The 24656-nt window shown below is 43.5% G+C and overlaps 1 protein-coding gene across 2 annotated transcripts; it reads left to right on the top strand.

Annotated features, from left to right (window-relative positions):
* Nucleotides 1-895: 895 nt before the first annotated feature.
* Nucleotides 896-19108, top strand: LOC134225542 (eukaryotic translation initiation factor 4 gamma 2). Of its 2 annotated transcripts, none has more exons than XM_062705721.1 (5): nt 896-1070; nt 3842-5396; nt 14179-16078; nt 16147-16312; nt 16836-19108. In XM_062705721.1, the coding sequence occupies exons 2-5, from the start codon at nt 4651-4653 to the stop codon at nt 17018-17020; spliced, it is 2997 nt and encodes a 998-aa protein (XP_062561705.1). In that variant the 5' UTR covers nt 896-1070; nt 3842-4650; the 3' UTR covers nt 17021-19108. The 2 variants fall into 2 exon arrangements, with proteins under 2 accessions (XP_062561705.1, XP_062561704.1); XM_062705720.1 differs by having other exon boundaries at nt 896-1112.
* The last annotated feature ends 5548 nt before the right edge of the window (nt 19109-24656 follow it).

The raw sequence follows: 24656 nt of genomic DNA, 5'->3' as shown, positions 1-24656 counted from the left end.
AAGAAACCATGTTTTTAATTTTTGATATTTTTTTCAGCATTAAATACGCAAAATGAAGAAAAAATATGAAGGATGGAACCCGAACTGTCTGTATTAGGAATACGTCTGATAAAGTAACGTGGTATCAATAATTCAACATACAGCCCATGATCTTATTCAACAAAAGAAGATTATTGATACGTTATACGCTTTTAACACATGTTACTCAACATCTTAATGGTGCTTAAACGGAAATCACAGTATATTCTATGAAACCCCCTATCTGGTTGTCTACGATAAATAATTAAAAATCGTGTGAACAATATGATTCATCAATCCATTCATTATAATCCAAAGCACACAATGTGCAGTATTGTGTCTCTACCAACAGCAACAACAACTCAGACGTTCTTTGAGTCATCTCTTCAGCTGGGCACCCCAAGAATGAAGAAAAGGCTCGATGTGATGCCTCGATAGATGACGACGTCTACTACAGTAAGCAGATAGAAACAAACGGGATGGATGCGATGCAAACTACTACCTGCACATGAATGGAATTAATTTTCGTCCAACGCATACCTACCTGGCGGTTGCTCTGCCGATGCGTATGCGATAAAAAGCATTAGTGGGTTGTCTTCCTCGAATCTACGGCTGTACAAACTTCCTGCGGTCTTCGCGTGCACATTACGGGGTGTACAGTACAGAGAGACATCGGAGCTGTACCACACCGTGTATAGCCGTATAACAGTCCCAAGTGTTGCGGTATTTGTAAGCACGCGCGCGCTCCAACAACGACAGCCGCAGAACGTGTAAGGAAAGGAACGACCACTACGTAACTAACCCATCAGGCGCCTTGCTTTAGCTATAGATCAGGCAGTTCTCTCCACTGCACAGTAGTTGAACAGTATTCGGTCGAGTAAGACGCGACGGAAGTGTGTCGATTAATCGCGGAATTCCAATAATTCCCATTGGGAGAAAGTGTCCGAATAAGTGTAATTCAAATTGTGGAAAAGCAGAGACTGTTTGAGGAACAGTTTTAATTTTCTTGTGTGCGGAGAAATAGTTTCCATCGAATCAATAGCTTTCGATAGGTACGAAGTCGTCATCGACGAAAAAGAAGCAAGGCTAAATAGGTTGGTTTTTCTGCGCCATACTCGGCAGTAGGAAGAGGTGAATAATATGGCGACTCGAGAGTGTTCATTTCAAGAGTGTGGCAAATTCTGTTCGCTGCCATTGCCGCACCAGCGCATGGGAACCTTGATGAAAGTGCAATTTAGCAGAAAAGGAAGAAAAAAGTGTGCCATTGTTCTGCGTGGAACCTTTTTTGCTCGGGTCAGGTCGAAAGTGCATCGTTCCACTGAAGGCGAATCCATTTTGTTGAACCCAGTTAGCCACCCCACGCGGAATTCTTTGTCGTCTATGTAGCCAGCCAGCCTTTACCTGCACACCCTGAGAAGAACCGAAACTAATGCGGGTGGTAACCATTGACCTTGCTACCTGCGTGGGTTTCGTTCTGCTTGCAGATGATGAAAATGGTGGGCTACAGAGAAGTAGTCGTCTAATTTTTCGAAATAAGGGCGATGCCTGAACACCCACCACAAGGAAGGATGATGTCGTGATTTGGGTCGTGATTATTATCACTGCGTAGCCCTTCTAGAAGGAACCTCCACGACAACGAATAGTGAGGCTGACCACAGAGTTGGTGCTTTGCGGATCTGGCGAAGTGTGCTGATTCAATTCTCCATTCTGTACGACGTGTTCGAAAAGAAGAAGGAAGAGGTGGAGGTGACGCCCGTATACGACCGATAATGGGGCCATGACGTTGCGAACGTCTGTTTCCTATTTGTGCTGTGGATCAGGGATGCCAGACGTGAGACAGCCTGGTTGAGAATTCATCCAAATTTTTTGGTGATAATTCCTAATGGCGTTTCAGATCAATTTCACTTGAGATATTGAAAATGCTAATAGACTCATTTCAACGAAAATTCTTGCAAAACTCAAATTGAATATGTATTATTGCAAGTTAAGTTTATTATCTGATATGTAGCTAAAACTTATCGATAAATAATTGTTGCTCGTCATGAGTAATCGAGTAACTACTGATTAGTGTTTATCTGTAGTGTCCAATTCGAACATTTAGAACTACTAATTTCTGTAAGATGAAATTTTCAGATTTTTTTTAAATCTAAAGGCATATTTTATATGTGTCATGAATTCTTAACAGTGTACTAACTGTAATATTCTACGCTATATTGGAGTTTGTTAATGGAACATGTATTTCATTTGGCATCCCAGTCACCAACATTGTTAAGGCGCAGAAAGCGGAGAGGGACAATATATACGTAAAAACCCATGCACGGCCTGATACCTAGAAAGAGATTCACGGCGAATGAGTGCGCGACTCCGACAGCGAAGAGCGGGACAGGTTTTGCGTTTTTCTTATCTCCTTCTTCAGCTGCTTCTTCCCCTTCTTCGTACTCTTTTTTTTATGATGAACATTGAAGGTGCGCGCTGATGCATTTCCTATTTCGAAATGACCTCGTTCATGGTGTTGTTTACGACAGAGCTCGATCGAGTCAACTGACTCTGCTGAAATTTTGAAAATTAATCATTTGTAAACAGATCAATTAGGGGCTGTCCTCATCCAGATTGTAATCGTCTATTGACGTCATCCATCTGTCGGGAAGTTGAATGGAAAAATCCCAAATGTACGATATATTGCGGTCGGTCAACAGACCGATTCGTCTTGATTCGCTCGATTAAAAACTAAAATCGTAGAATAAGCTTCCCGGATAACTGCGCAGTGGACTGTTTTACTTTTGTTGTGATGCATTTCCAATCGAAAAATAACACCACTGTAATTATTTACGTAGCGAGATATTGAAGTGACTCATGGCGTGTTGGTATCTCGATCCGTTTCGGAGTACCGTGAATCAGGTTTTCACTGGAATTGTTTTGTTGTTATCGACAATAACAATATTTAGTGCAAAGGTTTGTAGTGTTTTGTAGGAAGGATATCTCAGGGTAGGATCATCCCACTTCGACGTAAAAGACATTCGAAGTTCGATATCGACTCGCCTGATCCAATGTACAAATTTATAATTATCAAAAATATCCATAATCGCAGAATCTATTTTGGCCGAATCAGTAAAATATTTCAAGATTTGCTCGACCTGATGCAATACCATTTGTTTTGAATTATAAATGTTTCCTTATCCTATTTCGATTGTTCGCCGTGTCGGGACACCGTTTAGCACTTGAACGCTAAGTAACCAAGCGTTCCGACCCGAAAGTTCTGATTAGCTCTCAAAAGTCGGGCTGCCGCAAATATCGCATGATTTAAGCGCGATCTTTGTGTCAATGGACCTCCATAAAAATGAAACGCGATAATTAACATTTGAATTGCTATTATTATAGACTTTGTAGTTGATTTACGAGCTGCTGCTATATTGGAATTATTTATATTACTCCATCTCTTTGTATTTAAAAGCTATGCTAAGGTCCTAACTTTTTTTAAAATATTTTTTATGACAAGATGTGTTCCTGTTCTTGATTTTAAGAACTTTTTTTTTCTATTTTAGTATGAATGAAACAATAGAAGAACTATGCCCCATTTTGATGAGAAAATTATTTTGAGCTTTTAGTGGAATGTCTTTACTTGTCATAAGATGGCTTCGACAATCAAGTGGTGGAATTAAATGGAATTGTACGAACTCGTCTTATGGCAAGTAAACTATGCCCCAGTTCCATCACTTCTGAGCCAGTCGTCATATTTTTCCTTCCGTCTCGAGACAGTTTTTTTTTTCACTATTTATTCCACTTACAGTTAACAAAGCTAATGCCGATTTTCTTTTTTCCGCAGGATTTGCATTGCTGGTAGACAAGCTCTGTGCAGAGAAGTTACGACCGCGGCGGCCTCGCGATCTCCGTGAGTTACAAACCAAAACAACCAGCCTTCGCTCCGGAGGCCGTGTACTAGTGCTCGTTACGCGCGTGTGCGAGTAGAATACTCGTCTAGGTGCCGCCTCTAGCAGAAAAAGAGGTCACCAGGCGCGCGCGCGTTCCAAATCCGTTCGTGAGTGCGCGTGTGTTGTGCGGGTGAGTGTTAGAGGGCCCTATTTTCTCCGGACCCTGGACTTTCGGGCGCTCAGACCCGAAACCGCCGTTAGGATTCATCGCTCAACGTATCACCAGTCCTCCTCCTACGAACCGACTCACAAGCAGCCACCGAAGGCCGCCTACCGCCGCCATCCAGCACTGGTCGACGTTTCCTCTGTCACCATTCCAGCAACAATTGAAAAGATAGCGGTTCCGTCGTCGGTCGGGTTGCGGAGTGCATATCCTGCTGCTGGTTCGTTGCCAACCTCCAAGACGGAAGACCCCAGGCAAACGGGGACAGAGTCTCGTGCCACGGGGAGGGAAAACCAAATCCCCCCCGCTAGCCGACGCTGGGTCCCTCCATCACTGAGACCGCAACATGGACTCACCGAAGAGGCCAGAATTGATTCGATCTTTCGAAAAGTACGCGGTATTCTGAACAAGCTAACCCCAGAGAAATTCCAAAAACTAAGTGATGACCTGCTGAAGCTAGATTTGAACTCGTCCAAGATACTGAACGGCGTTATCCTGCTGATATTCGACAAAGCCTTAGATGAACCGAAGTACTCGTCTATGTATGCACAGCTGTGCAAGCGCATTGAGAAAGAACTAGAGATCGACATTGACAAAACCAAATCGAACACGTTCCTGCAAATTCTGCTAAACGTTTGCCGCGACAAGTTTGAGAACCGGGTGCAGTACAGTGAGAAGATCATCAACTCGGAACTCGCCCTCACCGATGATCTGGAGGAAAAGAAAAATGTGGCCAAACAGAAGATACTGGGCAATGTTAAGTTCATCGGCGAGCTGTACAAGCTCGACATGCTCGGCGAGCCACATCTGCACAAGATGTTGCGCTCGCTCATTACCAGCAAGTCCAGCGCGTCGACGGAGAAAAACTGCGAGGACATGGAATGCTTGGCACAGCTCATCAAGACCTGCGGAAAGAATCTGGATACAGAGCTGGGAAAACAGCTGATGGATCAGTACTTTGACCGGATGGAACAGTACTCCCAGTCGAGCAAATACCCGCCTCGAATCCGGTTTCTGCTGCGCGATCTGATCGAGCTGCGCAAGAACACCTGGACACCGCGGAAGGTGGCCCGCGTCGAGGGACCGGCTCCGATACAGGAGCTCACCAACGAGGACGACCTGGTGTTGCGGCCGCCGTTTGGCATGCGGGGCCGCGACTACCGCAACCAGGGCGACCGGGGCAACGAACGGGACTGGATCACCAAGCTGACGCTGAACCCGCTGAACTTCAGCGATAGTTTCAACCTGCTGAGCGTGTCGAGCCCGACCCCGCTGATACCACCAACGTGAGTACGAATGTAACTCGTTGTTTGCTATGTTAAATATTCATATACCTACCTGAGGAAATCTTAATATTCCAGCAGATTTAAAGAGATTTTGAGGAAAATATCCTCATTTGCTTCAATATTCTGTGCCTAAACTTTTCTTAAATTTTCCATTTGCATCGTAAAGCTTGTAATTTGTATTAGCTATATCTGGCGGATAGTCGAAGATACTGATGTATCTTGCATTGCCACCCGTGTGATTGGCATACGCACCACCATCATATTTTGATGGTTCCGTATTTTTTCAGCTACTCATCATCGGTTCAAAAGAGATAAAAACAAATTTATGCGAATCGAACAGTCTAGTGACCATCCTTGTATTTTTTATTACTTCGGTGCGAAGGTAAAGTCATTTCAATATTAATTTTATAGGCTATCGCGTCTAATCGACCATCCACATGTACACCTTAATTGACAATATTTTGGTTTTCATGACTTTGTAATCGTTAACTTGGCGCAAAAGTAATAAAGAAAACTTATTCAAAAAATATACCTACGATGGTGATGGGGGTGTCCATCAACATATGTTCTTGTTGGTGGAAGGTACAGTACCAGTGCCTTCACCTATTCCTTAACCCTTCAGGCCCACGGGGTCATATATGACCCCAACAGAAAAATAGATGTATAAAATCGCACGAGTGAAAACTCTCTTCAGCAAAATTGCTTGAAATTAACTCCCCTATCAGGGAGAAATATCAGGCATGGGCGATCAATGTTCTCGCTCAAAAATCAATATTTTGCTTCCTAAAATCGACCCAAGCACGTTTTGGGAAATTAATCCTTTTCACATTGCAGTGAATCAATTTCTGTAAATCCATTTACATAAATAAGGGCGGAATTGAGGTGTCTAGCCTTGAACAAAATTAGCCCCTCAGGATTTTAAAAGTTAGTAGTGATATCAATTTTCAAAATATAGCATAATGAATTACAGAAAAAGATTGAAGACAAAAACAGTTCTCCCATATTTCCCATATTCACCCTATAAAAATGAAATGAGTGGAAGACATTGTTTCTCGCTTGTTTCTCATGTCTGAGAAAGATTCTTGTGTGGTAGTGAAACTGCCCTTGGTGTTAATTATGAAAAGGCAGTATCTAATTGATTTGAAAGCACCAAAGTAAGCTTGATATGAGCAACAACGGAGGGCCACCAAAAGATCAATCAAAGCAATCATGGTACTTCGCCAGCAGTCAAAAACATATAGTCAACCATCACGGACTTGTGTAACAGTTTATCAGCAGACTTCCTTGCTTGCCTAGCAGAATGATAGTCTCATTGGATTCTCTGAAGAATTCCAGGAACTTTTTTCAAATAGGCGTTACTGTATTTGACCTTGAAATTTGAAACAACTACTCTCGAAGCTACTCTCTCTATTTAGCAAATTTTGTTCAACTGACGTTACGACCTGACAGATCGCAACCTATTCTTTCTGTTGGGTACAATAGTTGACCAAAATAGCTTGAATTAAGAGCACAATCGCCATTCCAAAAATCCAGGTCAGAATCAGTTACGCCCATTTGAAAAAAAAATCCTAGAACTAATTTCTGAATCATCGAAGTATTCCAACCGGAATCCAGAAGAATTCACACTGGATTCCTTTTGGTGTATTTTAGGGATACCCTTTGAAATCTGTGGGGGATACCCTTCATAATCCATGGAGAATTTTCTTCAGAATCTCGCGTTAATTTTCTTCGGAATTCATCCTGATTCGTTCGAAGATTTGTTTCGAGTTCATTCGGAGATTTGCTTCGGAATTTCTTAACGATTTGTTTCAGAATATACTGTACTTGCCTAACGACTGTGGGTTCTTTAGCTTTAGGAATTTCTTTCAGCCTTGGCAGTCTGTAAAAGCAGCAAAAACGAGTTTGCCTTTCAATGTAAAAGCAAAAAGCAGCAAAAACGAGTTTGCCTTTACATGTAAAGGAAAACTTGTTTTTTCTGCTTTTACAGACAGCCAAGGCTGAAAGAAATTCGTTAAGCTAAAAATGTTCCATAGTACTTTGACCGTTTGATTCGGAATCCATTGAATATTCTGGGGCCCTCCTTAGCCGTGCGGTAAGACGCTCGGCTACAAAGCAAGACCATGCTGAGGGTGATTGGGTTCGATTCCCGATGCCGGTCTAGGCAATTTTCGGATTGTAAATTGTCTCGAATTCCCTGGGCATAAAAGTATCATCGTGATAGCCTCATGATATACGAATGCAAAAATGGTAACTTGGCTTAGAAACCTCGCAGTTAATAACTGTGGAAGTGCTTAATGAACACTAAGCTGCGAGGCGGCTCTGTCCCAGTGTGGGAAGGTAATGCCAATAAGAAGAAGAAGATTGAATATTCAATTCGGAGTCTCTCGACGTTTTGCCTCGGAATTCCTCAATGATTTGCTTCGGAATCCCTCGACGAATTGCTTCGGAATCAGAATACATCGACGGTTTGTTTCGGAATTCTTCGTAGATTAAGTTCGGACTCCCTCGACGATTTACTTTGGAATCCCTCGACGAATTGCTTAGGAATCATTCGACGATTTGCTTCGACATCCTTCGATGATTTGCTTCGAAATCCCTTTGGGATCCCTTAACGGTTTGCTTCAACATATCTGGAGGATTCTTTACAGGATCCCTGGAGAAATTATTCGGTGTTCATCGACGATTTTCGAGGCATTCCTCGATAGATTGCTTCGGAATCCTTAAACAATTTGCTCCTACATCCCTGGAACATTGCCTATGAAATCTCTGAAACATTTCAGTTGGAACTCCTGGAACATTCTCGCAAGAGTTCCTGGAATAATCCTGTCAGAATTCCTGGAGGATTTCATTCGGAATCTCCAGAAGTTTTTCATTGGAATCCAATATTCCCGTCCGAATATCTGGAACATTCCCGTTCATATTCCTGGATTATTCCCGTCGGTATTCCTGGAGGATGGAAGATATCTAGAAGATTCTCTTTGGAATCCCTGGAGGATTCCCGTCAACATTCCGGGAACATACCTGGAATCCTGGTGGAATCCTTGGTGGATTTCCTTCAGAATCCTTGGAGGTTCTCTTCGGTATGCTTGGAGGTTTCCCGTCGAAATCCCCGGGATTCCCGTCGGAATCTTTGGAGCATTCCCGTCGATATCACTGGACGGGTCTTACGTTTTTGCTACATAATTTTTTTAGCGGATGATACAGTAGTGCTGTCCAATGAGCAGCTCGAACTAGCTCGAAGTTCTTCCCATCCCTCTCTTGTCCAACTTCGAGCTACTTCGAGCTGCTCATTGGACAGCATTAGTATTATCCATTGCAGCTAGAAATGTCGATGATGTTGTTTCATGCTTTAATACAGATTTTCATTCTCTAAGTAGATGGTTGAAGTACAAACAGTTGAAGTTGAATATAAGTAAAACTAAATACATGATAATTTTGCAAAGTCGAATCATTGACAACACTGGTCGATAGTAAATTTGTATTCGCGACGCTTATGTGTTGCATTTGTAGTTTTGACCTCTAGAATTGACTGGTTATCGGCGTTAGTTGATTGATTGGGAAAATTCCGAGATTATTTGGTCACAAAATTGGAGAAGGATCGTCGCTTTAATGGCGTTGAAGTCATTTTTATGTTTGCATGATTGCATATTCATAGAAGTTAAAATACTAAGTTAAAACGATAATCTAAGTTATTACAATATTTGTATATCCCCATAAGTATTTTTCAGGCAAAATGGGCCTCCCAGGGGAAACGAGCGGGCTTGGTAGTCATATGGCTACTGCTTCTGCCTCATACGCAGAAGGTCGTATCCCAGGTCCGTTTCATTGTCGTACTTTGTATCTTTCTCTATATTTCTCATGTTCTAGCAATCGCTAGAACTGGAAATGGAGTTCCATACCATTTCCATTACTATTCCTATACCTGCAACTTGAGTATTCTTATTCTAGCAGTAATCTGCTAAAACTGGAAATGAACTATAATTCTCGTTTCCTACATCCGATTAGAAATTCCATCAGTTGCTTTCTCCTATCTATCAAACCGGCAGCTCGTTAACCAAGATGGATCTCTGCCTCTCGAACTTAACCCAAAAATTCAAATAAATTCCGCATGATCTCGTGGCAGGTGCAGAGGTATATTCGGCTTGCAGTGGACGGGCGAGTGATTGCATCATCATTTCCTCTCCCTTCCCTACATTGACTTGCATTCTGACGTGGTAGGCGCCAGTATAACCTAACAAATGAGATCACCAGTACTTGTACATTGAAGATGTGTGCTAATCCCAAGCAAACATCTGTTGGTTCCCTGTGCAAGAACAGCTGATCTGGTCAGAATGGAGTAGCAACTACGAGCAGTCAATCAAGCTCAAGCTCAAGTTCAAAATGGGCCTCCCAGGGGAAACGGTAGGTCGCGATGTTGAAAACTGTTTAGCAGCATATAAGCGTAACAACATATGGAGACGCATTATACTTCTGTGCAGTGATTCGTCTTGAGACTGAACTTTTTATGCAATTTTTATCTAATCCGTTGAATTAAATAAAATGTACAAGTGTGTGTATTGCTTTTGTATGGCAACTTGTATTAAGGGAAACCTGAACCTAATTACTTGTTAGGAAGTACATGTTCTTGGTTAACATGTCGAATAGTGCGATCAAGAAATCACGGGAATCACGATTTCAAACATCTGATTCCCGGTCGTCTTCTAAGCGATTATCACAATCGTTTCACGGTTGCCTTATCCATCTCATCTGGTTTCCTGTAGGTTGCTAGTTTGTTATGTTCCTAGCTTCCTAGTTTTCTGTAGGTTGCTAGTTTGTTGCTCATTTTTTCAGGATTGGATGGAATGGAGTACGGATGATGTCATAGAGAATGTACAAATTTTCGATTTGAAATTTACAGATTCAGAAATATCTCATAAGGAAAATCAAGCTAGCATGTTCATGCAAGTCCCTATAGCCCTTGCGTATTATATGCAGTTCAAATAAGTTGCAGGTGTTCTAGCTTCTCCGAATTGTTCTGCAGTACACATCAGTTAGTCTCAGTGGCGTAGCCAGAAAATTGGTCTGGGGGGGGTTTTCTGAACATTTTTTTTTTCGAAAAAAAATTTTTCTTCCAAAACTTTTGCCTTTGGGGGGGGGTTTTATACCCAAAACCACCCCCGTGGCTACGCCACTTTAGTCTATCAGACCAACCACATCTTGTATCAAACATAAATCAACCCAGCACGTCCATACAAGTCCTCAGAGCCCTTGCGTGTTATATGCAGTTCAAATTAGATTAATGCAGATGATCTAGGTTCTTCAAATTGTTCTGGAGTATAGATCAATTGGCCTACCAGATCAACCGCAGTTGGTATCAAACCGAAATCAACCCAGCTTGTCCATACAAGTCACTAGAGCCCCTGCGTGTTATATGTAGTTCAAATTAGTTCAATGCAGATGTTCTAGGTTCTCCAAATTGTTGTGGAGTACAGATCAATTAATTTAACAGGTCATCCACCCCTTGTATCAAACTGGCTCTTATAAGATAACTTAATAAGGTGGTAAAATGTTCAAGAATTTTTGAAAAAAGGCTCAAAATAGAGAAAATATATGAAGAGGCTATAGCCTCCCCTAGGCATCGAGGCTAGTTACGCCAATGTTTAAATCTATTTATCGTTGCCAATTTTGTCACTTCCCGATTTTGTCTACCGCCGATTTGATCACGGCCTGATTTTATCACGGCCCTATTTTGTCACGTTTTTGACCCGATTTTGTAAATAAATAAACGCCTATTCTGAAGTATCCGCTAACAAATCTGTCTCCTGGAACAATTTGGTTTTGGTGATGTTAGCTGTATTCCGGAATTTTTCAATTAAACGGAACGTCAGCATACCAAACCATCGGGCGATTAACAGCATCGGCCCTAAGAGGAAAATCCAATTCGATTTACATACGCCTCCATCAATCGACAGTTTTGCAAATACGTCGCTTTTACAGTAATGCCCACCAAACCAGATGACTCTTTCTCCAAAAGTACGCATTTGCCCGAAAAAGACAGAAGAGTAGATGACCCATTTTTCAAAAGTATGCTTTTTTTCGGAAGGAGGCAGAAGATTAGATGACCCATCTTTCAAAAGAACGCAGAAGTCGAAGCGTATATGATTTCTTTTCTACGCATACGATCGGAAAAAGGCAAATGAGCTAATGATTCCACCTTTTAAAGCACACGGTTTCTCCCAATAACGAGCAAGCATGCATGCATTTGGTTGGTTGAATTCTAATGAGTAGATCATTCCTCCATTTGAAGCACGGATTTGAAAAAAAAAACACTTTAAAAAAATCAAATTTTTCATTTTTTTACTGCAGTCTTCACACTGAAATGCGGCAAATACCAGGTGTTAGATGTTTCATTCAATTCCGCGGGATTCAGTTTCCTAGCATAGCGTTTTTGAATATAACCCTCAATTTTCTCACAATATTGCTCAGCGAACTCTGGATCTGCATCCATTTTCGTCTCCATAATAGTTAGGCGCCGCAGTGCTTGCGGCTTGCTATCAGGAAATGCGAAATTGTTATACCGGTATATTTGTCCAACCTCAAATCGATCCTTACATCGTTTCAGTGTACTGTCCATAATGCCTAGAGCTCTTTCACCATCAGGGCGAACACATTCTCCACTGCTCCTTGGTTACGAATTCTTACTTTACCAACACGGAGAATAGTTACATTTTTACTGTTGACATGACAAACATCCTCAGCACGTTTCTTCTCGAACTTGCGAAAAGCCTTATTGCATCCGAGTGTTCTAATTCATGTTGATTCCGATTACATACTGAACATGTTCTATCAGATCGACAATAACGACGGGAGGTTTTGCTTCAAACATATATAACACACGTTACAGGATCTTGCAGCGGAACGACGTTGATCGATGGATAGTTTGGTAAATTGCTCACATTTGACTAGGCTCAGATGATCGTTCGAATTGCAAAAAGGACATTTCCCTCGATGGTCAACTGTGTACGAGTGTTGACATTCAGAACAGGTGGCTTGGATCTGAAGAACAACGCATCCCCTCGATCTTTCTTTTTGAGGAAAACTGGATTCATGCTTGCCAGTTGGTTTTTCATTTCATCCTCCAACCACCGCGAAAACTCGTGAAAATCGACGATCGTATCCTGTTTTATTAGAAACGTCTTGTGTCGCATTTGCTTGCTAAACGCAGGTAGCTTCTCAGCTCAGGGTTCCGCAGTTCCGCAGAAATAACGAAAAGATTCAATATTGCCTTCCTTCACAGAATCCAGGTTTCGTAGAAGTTCTAGTCTGTTAGCTACTACCCACTCAGTACGTCCGCATGATTAGGCTGATATTTTCAGCAGCAGGAAGTGCAAGGCTTTGTTCAATCGCCTGATGTTCTCTCTATCAGATAACTTGCACTCCTCGGTGAATGTCTCCTGACGTTTCCTGCTGTAAATTTTTCACATGATGACCTTGAAGCGCCTTGAAAGCATGACACAACACTTCGTTCACATCATTTTTGGAACCTACATCACGAGGAACAGCATTCGTATGGACATTATTTCCTGCGTTTGTCATATTTGCATTCTTATCTTACCAGTCCTGTACACGTTGCATTGAATGGCAGCTCGATACACCCGAACAAGAACGCAGCTCGCTCATTTCAACTGCTCGTTCACGTTTCCTTTTGATGAAATCCGCTTTTTTCTGTTGCATCTTAAGTTCCAAATCTTTCTGGATCCTGAGAGTTTCCATTTGCTGCTCAGCTAAAATTCTATCCTGCTCTAAAGATACTCGTAGTTCCTCTTCTTCCAGTTCATTGGCGATCTCCAATGCTCTGATTTGGCTTTGTGATTTGCTTACTACCGATATTCTTGCACTATGAGCACCCTTACTAACAGCACGAACGGACGCGAAATTTCTTACCGATTTAGACGACGATTCATTGTTAATAGACTCTACTTGACCAACAGCCACGCTAACATCGGATTCTTTGGGTAAATTTGTTGCGACAGGAGTACTTTGCATGATTGTTCGATCGAGTTTCGGAATTTGACAGAAATAATCAATTAGATTCTTTGGGACTATACCTGCGTTGCTGTGTCTAGGTCGTTGCAGGTGATCTTCCATATAAACAGGAAGTTTGGCTTCGAAGGACCAATGTTACTTTAGTTGGTCGGGCACTCAGGATGACTCCGAGCTTGAACAGGGACACTAACCTGTCTGGGGAGACCAGCCAATTTCTTAAGTCCAATCAGGGAATTCAGGATGACGGCTTGACGCAACACTGCCTTCCTTCTTCACTACACAAAAACCGTTGAACTTCGGAAACCACTATCTGAAAATTCTTCTTTGTTTTACAAAAAACTGAAACCCGACTTTTATACGGTGTGAAAATTAAACTAATTTTTGATTGATCGCTCTACACAATGGTTGTTAAGGTAATGACAATTTTCATCCAGACGTCATCATAGCTTACTGATCTCCAACACTCGGAATTAGGCGAAAAATAAATCACTCCTTAAAACACGCATATGCCCAGAATAAGGCAATAAAACAGATGCAAATAGAGCTTCTGCCTAGAGTTTTATAATTCTTTAAATTTTTATGTCAAACGGTTATTCCAAATGACCCCTGGCTGTTCAACTCTTTATGCCAAATAGCATTATGCTAAACGGCATTATGCCATTTGGGGTAGCCCCATGTATTATAAAATATTAGCATTGATAAGACAACCTATTCGACACAATCGACTTTATCAGCAATCGTCTTCCATATATTCCAGGTATTCATCGTCGAATGGTTACGGCAATCGTGACCACCGAGACAACGGTGGCAATGGACGTGGCGGCGGCGGCAACTATCGCATGCATAACAACCGCAACGGAGGCGGACCGAACCACCACCAGCACAACAACTATCACGACAATGGTAACGGCGGTGGTGGCGGCAACATGCGCTACAACAAACACAACAACCACCACGGTGGTGGCGGCGGCGGCGGTGGCGGTGGACGGGATGGCCAGAACCATCACCACCAGAATCGAGACGGACCGAATGCGCACAATTCGGCCTACTCAAACCGAGGCGACAGCGGTATGATGAACAGCAAGGATCTGGCACCGCGATTCAAGCGCAATCTGATGACACCCCAGAACCCGGTTGAGGATCTGCAGATGCGACCGACGCCGAACAGCCTACTGTTCAAGACCCAGAACATGAACATGAAGACGCAGTTGCCGATTTCGCAGGCACCCTCGTCGCAGTCCGGTAAGGGTAGCGGTTACAGTGCACCGCAGTTGGGAGATTTCTCGTCGCCCCTAACCAGTCGCACGCTGCTGAGTGAACAGCGAGCAGCTGCATCCGCTGGCAATGGTGCCTTTGGGGCAAACGCCAGCGGTAACGGTCCGTCATCATCGGCATCTGCCAGCAATTACGGACCTGCCCTAGGAAGCAGCTCATCTGGAGGAGAAAGCTATGGCGCAACAGGACCAGCTGGTCAGTCGCATACTTCCAACAACTCCAGTTCCAATCAGCAGACCCCGTTGGCTTGGAACAATCAGCAGAATCTGTTGAATGGTAAATCTCAATCAAACCCACCGGCTGCCTCGGCACCGATCACCCCCATCAACAACATCCTACAGAAGGATCAAGTGATCATCAAGCAGGCTGGTGCAGAGAAAGCGGAAAAGAAGAACAAGAAGGACAAGGGTCCCAACAAGGAAGAGTTCATGAAGAATGTTTCCGCATTCGCAACCGACGTGCTACTGGACAACCTGAAGAAGCAAATCGAAGAGGATGAGCAGAAGTCCACTGACAACGCGATCGTTGAAAATGGCGCCGTCAAGGAAGTAATCGTTGAGGTGATCGATCAAACAGCCGAAGTCAATCCGGACACCGTGAACGAAGCCGATCTCAGCGAAGAAAAGTCCGAAGATAGTGACAAATCCTCGGAGAAGGCAGATGTCGGTTCGGAAACCGAAAAAACAGAAGAGCCCAAACAAGAAGAACGATCACTGATGGACGACCTGGTGTACGAATTCAGTGAACTCCGGATCCCGGAAAAGTTCATGCGTGACTCGATTGGCAAAATCGTAAACGAAGTCCTGGACAAATCTGATCCATTCCACGAGAAGCTGATCGCCTTCCTGCAGCGATTGCGTAAGGATAACAAACTGTCCAACGGAGCCATGCTGGAATCGTTCAAGGCATTGGTCAATTCGATGAACGAGAAGGAGAAAACGATCCCCAAGATCACCACCATTGTGGCATCGTTGCTGTCGCGGTCGGTGTCCGTACGGCTGTGCAAACTGTCCGACATCTCCAACTACACCGACAACGGACAGCACTATCCGCTCTTCCTGTTGGTGCTGCAACAGTTACACAAACAGCTTGGCAAACAGCCCCTGCAGGAACTGTTCCAGCAGAGCAAGGTCAATCTGATGAGCACCCTGCCCGAGAACGATCGCACCAAGGACCGCATGGCGGAAATTCTTGAAGATCGGAACCTGAGCTTCCTGTATCCGTTGCTGAGGGTGCAGGCCGAACTGTGGAAGCAGATCCAGGTCGATGGCAACCCGCAGCAGTTCTACAAGTGGATCAAGGAAAATGTGGAGCCGAGCTGCTACACGGATCCGGGCTTCGTCACGGCCGTGATGACCGTTCTGCTGAAGTATATTATGCAGGTTGGTGTTGTGTGATCAAATGCGAGAGGAAAGAACGAGGAAGTACATAATTTTATTTATCGTTACAGGAAGCGTCCAAATATGCAGATGAGAAACAGTCGGTGGAGAAGGAGATGGAAATCCTGAGGAAGTACTGCCCGGTGCTGAACGCGTTCCTGAACGGCAATAACGATCTGCAGCTGATTGCGATCTACGCCATGCAGGTTTACTGGTACAGCATCGATTTTCCCAAAGGTAAGTTTCAGTTCCCAACCACACATTCTTCAAACGAAGGGTTCGAAGAGCATCGTCCACCTGATCCGTTAAACCTTGTTTAGGACTCGTCTTCTCGTACCCGTACTTTGGCTTTTTTAAAGCTTTACTTTAAGAGTTAAATTAAGTTTAACACCATAGTCCGAAGTCACGGACTATTTTCACCGCATTATTGTCTGATATTTCGGCTACGTCTTCCGATTTGATCGACAGATGGTTTCCACAACAGCTGATGTAGTTCTTGGTTCATTCGTTTCCATCAAGTACCGTTTTCCCTTTGCACCCGTCTTTTCTATAAATGGTACGCAGGAATTTTTCTTTCAAGGACCCTAAGTGGGTGTTGGTCCTCCACGAGCATTGTCCTTCTCTTGTGTCCGTAGAAGACAACAACGGATATGAGTGTTTTGTCAGGATCGTTAACTTGGTACGACCGATCCACTTGTCTGCCCTTTTCAGCCTGATATAATAGACTTCAATGTGCAAATCTATTTATATTGTTTTCCAGGAGTCCTACTGCGTTGGTTCCGAGAGTTTTACGAACTGAGCGTCATCGAGGAAGACGCCTTCCTGCGCTACAAGGAGGACGTCACCGACATGTACCCGGGCAAGGGTAAAGCCCTGTTCCAGGTCAACCAGTGGCTGACCTGGCTGGCCGAGGCGGAGGACGAAGACGAAGAGGATGAGGAATAAATTGGATGTTTTTGTAAAAAAAAAATGTAGTGAGAGCGAAAACGAACAACCGAAGCGCGTGTTGGATGAAGAGTTTAGTTTTCTTTTCCTCGTTTTAAATTGGTTGTATGTAATCCCAATGAGATGTTTTTTAGAGCAAAATTACGAATTGCGAAACCTATTTTATACACAAATATAAACACCAAGAATGTGATCGACAGTAAACCAATTGGGTATGTGAAATGCTTTCATTTTTTTTTTTGTTTCCGTTCTTCCGATGATTAAACTTTAGTGTATAATAATTGATTTTTTTGTGATCTTTAGTTAGCTTGGTTCGTGTTTCGTAAAATTGTGTTGATTTTTTCAGTGTGCATGGGTTTCGAATGAGGGTTTGATTCAAGTTTATTAGTAATCACAAATGGTGTTCTGGTCCGAAAGGACGGACTTTAATTGATAGTTCAATTTATGCAGCAGTAACTCAGTAACCAGTTAGTAGCGGAATCTATTTAGTTTTAACTCTGCAGGCAAATGAGGAAGAAGATCCAGTAGTTTGTAGTTGTTCGACGTAATAAACCTGATTCCTATAGAATGAAAGTGCAATTCGTGACAACATGTGTCCGTTACAGATAACCCTTCCTGTACATCCCCTGAACGTGAGAATGTTTGTGATTGTTATCAGTAGTGTTTATTTTCTATAGGCATTAACCATGCGTTTTACAATATATTGCAAAAGTTACAGCATGGTCAAAATGATTAAAAAAGTTTGAAATTAATATTTCTACTGGATTTCTACATTTTTCTGAACTATTCAACAACAAACATAAATTACAAATTGATTTTTTATCCAAAGTACGTTTATTGGCCACGCCACTAGTCTTTTTGATTTTTATCTTCACTATGGAAAAGTTATTATTTGCTGTAGCAAACCGTAAAGCATAAATAGCCAAAACAATTCACAAACAGTCCTTCTCACTGACTATCGCCGCCTGATTTCCCATAAATAGGCTCGAGTTCTTTAATGTATCTAATTCAAACGTACCACAAATATAAAATATTACACAATTAGAGTTAATAGATCGATGCTGAAAAGTTATCGCACTTGTATCAAATAGTAGAATCCATGGCATCTAAAGTAGCGTCACGGACATGGTAAATCACGGGCGAACGTGAAGAACCCCTCAGAATTCTAGGAAAATTCACTTAAGCAAGTCTTCTTTGCCAGCGACGTATCAGATCACACCCGAATAAACGCCTCTTACTCTTGGTCATAAGATTGGGAGTTTGTCGCATAACTGAAGACTGATTCGTACGAAACCAAGAATGCTTTCTCGTCCGAAAATACTTCGACGGTGAACCCAAAAGCGAAGGTGAATAAAAAAAACTTAGCACTTAGGTAGATTAAAATATGAATATCTAGCTAAATAACTGAATGGAATTAACTTTCCCCAGTCCCCGCCCTTTACCTTGAACCGAATTAAACACAGTAGCAAAATCATCCAACAAGTGCACGCCTTCCTTGCACCAACCCTTAAAACAATCCCATTCATCCCTTCACTGAATCAATCTGTAAATTAACGAATCTATTATCTATGGACAAAACAAAACAAAAAAGAATCGTTACAAATCATTGTGATTTCATGCAATATTGAAAACAAAACACTACAGCACACTGTTAGAATGGAATATCAACTGGAACAAAGCAGTAATTTTTAGTTAGTGTCATTGCTACCAAAAAACACAAATATAATAATATTGTGGAATAGTCGAGCTAAACATACTATTACTCATCGCCAAATCGGTTTGGAAAGAAAACAGGAATTCAATACACGGATAAATACATTGACAACCATTAATGCGCGCCTAACATTCAGCTCATCTCCTCCGAAAGGCGATTCAATATAATTGTATATGAGAAAGCAAAAAGTCGAACGGAAAAAGTGTGAAATGACACACGTGACAGACAGCAGGATACATTCGAATAAAAATAACTAATGAGACGAAAGAAAACAAGAAAAAAAAATATAAAAATGTAAAAAAAAAGTTGGAAAAGCAATCAAAAATCAAAACAAAAAAAAGTCACAAATAAAAACCTCTAAACCAAAAAACATACCACCATCCGTAAACATGATTCGTAGAAAAAATGAGAAAAATACATGCTTTGGCTTTCTCTTTCCACACAGTTGAAGGAAAAGACAACGAAGCATCCACTGCTTCTGCTTCGTCTCACCGCTCATGCTTGTTGTGTCCTAATCTTTCCGTTCCACCACGCATCAGCATGACGAAATCGAGCAACAAATCGAATCTACTCCTAACCCAGGAGAATAATTCATGTAAAAAAAAACTTCATGGGTCTTCAAACGATAATGTTTTCCAACCAAATTCCTGTAACTGGCTAGCCTCTGCTGTTGGACCATCCTTACCGGGTCGACACGAGTGCTGCTACAGGAACGTTTCAGCCGGCTGAGTCACAGTCTCGTCCAGGTCTCGTGTCCGTAAAGGACAACCGGTCTAATGAGCGTTTTGTAGTAGTCAGTTTGAAACGGCTGCGAATGCCATTCTATTGGAGCGTTTTACGGAGTCCAAAATACGTAGGATTTCCAGAAACGATGCGTCTCAGAATTTCTCTACTGGTATCGTTATCGGAGGTCACCAGTGAGCCCAGTGGTATAGGCTTCATACATCATCATAAAGGCTCCCCTCCAGGATACCTGGTTTGCTCATCGTCTATACACCTATGCCTGGCGTATTGTAGAGCTCCATAATCGTCGGTCTTGGGCGATGTTCCTCCAGTTTCCCCGAACGTTCAGGGTTGCCAGGTCCGATTCCACCGCGTGCAGCCAGCGTGTACGTGGCCTTCCACGAAGTCGCCGGCCCCTATCTGGTTCTCTGTTGAATATTGTTTTCGCTATTATTTCTTCCGACATTCGCACTAAGTGACCAGCCCACTGAATTCATTCATTCATTTATTTAGTTAACATCTAAACAGATAACACTGAATCAACAATTTGACGCCACAATGCACGGTTCGAGGCCGCATCTCTCCATCCTCGGATACGCCCCACGCTCGCCAAGTCGTTTTGCACCTGGTCTGCCCATCTCGCTCGCTGCGCTTCACGCCGTCTCGTACCTGCCGGATCGGAAGCGAACACCATCTTTGCAGGGTTGCTGTCCGGCATTCTTGCAACACGTCCTGCCCATCGTACCCTTCCGGCTTTAGCTACCTTCTGGATACTGGGTTCGCCGTAGAGTTGGGCGAGCTCATGGTTCATTCTTCGCCGCCACACACCGTCTTCTTGCACACCGCCAAAGATGGTCCTAAGCACCCGTCTCTCGAATACTCCGAGTGCTTGCAAGTCCTCCTCGAGCATTGTCCATGTTTCATGTCCGTAGAGGACAACCGGTCTTATAAGCGTCTTGTACATGACACATTTGGTGCGGTGGCGAATCTTTTCGACCGCAGTTTCTTCTGGAGCCCGTAGTAGGCCCGACTTCCACAGATGATGCGCCTTCGTATTTCACGACTAACGTTGTTGTCAGCCGTTAGCAAGGATCCTAGGTAGACGAATTCCTCGACCACCTCGAAGGTATCCCCGTCTATTGTAACACTGCTTCCCAGGCGGGCCCTGTCGCGCTCGGTTCCGCCCACAAGCATGTACTTTGTCTTTGACGCATTCACCACCAGTCCAACTTTTGTTGCTTCACGTTTCAGGCGGGTGTACAGTTCTGCCACCTTTGCAAATGTTCGGCCGACAATGTCCATGTCATCCGCGAAGCAAATAAATTGACTGGATCTGTTGAAAATCGTACCCCGGCTGTTACACCCGGCTCTCCGCATAACACCTTCTAGCGCAATGTTGAACAACAGGCACGAAAGTCCATCACCTTGTCTTAGTCCCCGGCTCGATTCGAACGAACTGGAGTGTTCGCCCGAAATCTTCACACAGTTTTGCACACCATCCACCGTTGCTTTGATCAGTCTGGTAAGCTTCCCAGGGAAGCTGTTCTCGTCCATAATTTTCCATAGCTCTACGCGGTCTATACTGTCGTATGCCGCCTTGAAATCAACGAACAGATGGTGCGTTGGGACCTGGTATTCACGGCATTTTTGAAGGATTTGCCGTACAGTAAAGATCTGGTCCGTTGTCGAGCGGCCGTCAACGAAGCCGGCTTGATAACTTCCCACGAACTCGTTCACTAATGGTGACAGACGACGGAAGATGATCTGGGATATCACTTTGTAGGCGGCATTAACCCTTTCCTTCCCATGGTAGCTGTAGAGCTCCATCAAATTTTGCACCTTCCTACATTCATCGAATTATTTCAACAACAAAAAGCAGTATTTGGCACAACTTTATGATTTCATTAGACTGCAAATATAATCAATTTTGTGTAAAAATAGTTAAACTATTGAAAACAATCAAGTAACTATTGATTTACAATCAAAAACTTTTTTTTTCGTTTTCCACTAATTTTAGCTATGCCAAATAACTTTTGTTCTAGCATTTTTTCCATAGATGATTCCTTCCTATTGAAATCTTTGAAAAAAGTCGTGGGAAAGAGAGGGTTAAGGATGGTGATCGCTCGAAAGTTCTCACACTCCAGTTTGTCGCCTTTCTTGTAGATGGGGCATATAACCCCTTCCTTCCACTCCTCCGGTAGCTGTTCGGTTTCCCAGATTCTGACTATCAGTTTGTGCAGGCAAGTGGCCAGCTTTTCCGGGCCCATCCTGATGAGCTCAGCTCCGATACCATCCTTACCAGCTGCTTTATTGGTCTTTAGCTGTTGAATGGCATCCTTAACTTCCCTCATGGTGGGGGCTGGTTGGCTTCCATCGTCCGCTGAACTGACGTAGTCATCTCCTCCGCTGCCTTGACTTTCACTGCCTGTACTCTCAGCGCCATTCGGATGTTCCTCGTAGTGCTGATTCCACTTTTCGATCACCACACGTTCGTCTGTCAAGATGCTCCCATCCTTATCCCGGCACATTTCGGCTCGCGGCACGAAGCCTTTGCGGGATGCGTTGAGCTTCTGATAGAACTTGCGTATATCTTGAGAACGGCACAGCTGTTCCATCTCCTCGCACTCCGCTTCTTCCAGGCGGCGTTTCTTCTCCTGAAAAAGGCGGGTCTGCTGTCTCCGCTTCCGTCTATAACGTTCCACGTTCTGCCGGGTACCTTGCTGCAGCGCGACCGCCCGCGCTGCGTCCTTCTCCTCCATAATCTGTCTGCACTCTTCGTCGAACCAATCGTTCCGTCGACTTCGACCCATATACCCGACGTTGTTCTCCGCTGCGTCGTTAATGGCTGCTTTGACTGTACTCCAGCAGTCCTCAAGAGGGGCCCCATCGAGCTCACCCTCTTCCGGCAACGCTGCCTCGAGATGCTGCGCGTATGCAGTGGCGACATAAGGTTGCTTCAGTCGCTCTAGGTCGTACCGCGGCGGTCGTCGGTACCGAACATTGTTGATGACGGATAGTTTTGGGCGCAGTTTAACCATCACCAGATAGTGGTCAGAGTCGATGTTAGCGCCAGCGATATGTCCTGACGTCGATAATGTTTGAGAAGTGCCGTCCATCAATCAGAACGTGGTCGATTTGTGATTCTGTCTGCAGTGGTGATCTCCAGGTGTACCGATACAGGAGGCTGTGTTGGAAGTAGGTGCTGCGAATGGCCATATTCTTGGAGGCGGCGAAATCAATTAGTCGTAGGCCGTTTTCGTTCGTCAGCCGGTGAGCGCTGAACTTTCCAATAGTCGGTCTAAACTCCTCCACTTGGCCAACCTGAGCGTTCAAATCTCCTATGATGATTTTGACGTCGTGGCTTGGGCAGCTGTCGTACTCACGTTCCAGCTGCGCGTAGAATGCGTCCTTATCATCATCAGTGCTTCCGGAGTGTGGGCTATGGACGTTGATTATGCTGAAGTTGAAGAACCGGCCTTTGATTCTCAACCTGCACATTCTTTCATTGATCGGCCACCACCCGATCACGCGCCTTTGCATATCGCCCATCGCCGCAGCTCTGGTAGATGGTATGATTACCTCTAAACGTTCGCACCATTGATCCCTTCCAACAAACCTCCTGCAGCGCTACGATGCCGAATCCACGGTCCTTGAGCACATCGGCCAGTATGCGTGTGCTCCCGATGAAGTTGAGAGATTTGCAGTTCCACGAACCGAGTTTCCGCTAGTCCCTTTTCGACGCAGTGGTCTTCGCCGATGGTTCCGGTCCGTACTCTTTTGTTGATTGTTCGTTGCGTGAGTTTTTTTTGGCTGGCTTGCAGGGCCTGACACCAAACCCCCTAAATTTACGGAGGACCATTCCTCCTTATTTCCGGTGGACCATGGTGCACAGTTTAACTTAGAGTCCCTCGCTGGCACTCGGACGATGACATGGAGAACAGACGCTGTTGTGAGCCGATCCTGACATGGAGAACAGACGCTCAATAAGATTTGCACCTCCGGAGAGGAGCAAACCCCCCCCTTCCCTGTCAGCATACGACCATAGTTCCCACCGGGGTTGGTTACCCGATCTTCCCTAAGGTTGCTCGTATCCCGGCCAGCACCACGGGGAGGTAGGGATAGGAGTTGCTGGGTAAGAGGCTAAGGACCGCGAGATGGGGTCTATTTTATTCCTTCAGGTACGCGAAGTACCAATGGTACGCTTTACCCAGCCTTTGCCGTGCCAATAATAAGACATTCACATCCCAATCAAATTTCCACACCAATTTTTCGTAAGCATCATTTTTTTTATTCATCTTTAATTTGGGCTAATTTGCCGTGAAGCATTATGGAGCCGAACACATGGTTTTTAATACAATATTTCAAGATTCCATTACAATAGGGGAGACTGGGTAGACTTGATCCCCTTTTCTGATTTCCGATGTATCACAGCCAAAAATAAATAAACATACGCGATTTCCACACAGACTCTCTAAGAAATATAGTATTCAACTGATGTATGACAGTCCTTAAATTATTGTTGTTATTGATACACAATCGATTTTTTGGAGTACTGTCAAATATCGACTTTTAAAATATTAGGGGGAAATTGATTCCTCTTCACGAACTTGCTTTGATAAAATTAGAAAGGTGCCCTCAGATTTTTTAAATATGTATCCATCAAAATACGCGGAATTTTCGAATTGCTGTGCGTAACGATAAACGATTTTTGTTATTAAATTCGACAGTACATGCAATTTTAAAATTTGGGGAGATTTGATCCCCTTTCTATGAGATCTACGCGATAAATAATTTTTCCTGCCAACCCTTCATCAAATCCGTCAAATCTACAAAAAATTAGAAGTCTAAGAACAGATTTATATTTTTTTGAATTTTTTCGCCAAATTTTTGTATGGGTTACTAATGGGGATCAAGTGTCCCCATATTGAGGCAATAACTTCAAATCCAAATATCCTAAAACTTTGATGGAATGTTGACATTTTCATCAGTACAGATCATTAAGCATATTTATGGCTTGTTGCTGTGAAAAAACGAAAAACTTTGGTCATTGTTATGAAAAGTTGTTCAAATTTTGCGTGGCCAATAAAAAAATCTTTAGGAAGGTCAAAACATACAAACCGCCCTGCAGAATAAATAAGGTTGCCAATCCAAAAAATAACTCATCACATAGAGGTCATTTGTCTAGAGGATCTATACTAA

Source organism: Armigeres subalbatus, chromosome 3, assembly GCF_024139115.2.
Source record: "Armigeres subalbatus isolate Guangzhou_Male chromosome 3, GZ_Asu_2, whole genome shotgun sequence".
Lineage (NCBI taxonomy): Eukaryota > Metazoa > Arthropoda > Insecta > Diptera > Culicidae > Armigeres > Armigeres subalbatus.
The sequence above is the reverse complement of the archived record's forward strand: the minus strand, read 5'-3'. Positions and strand labels throughout refer to the sequence as shown.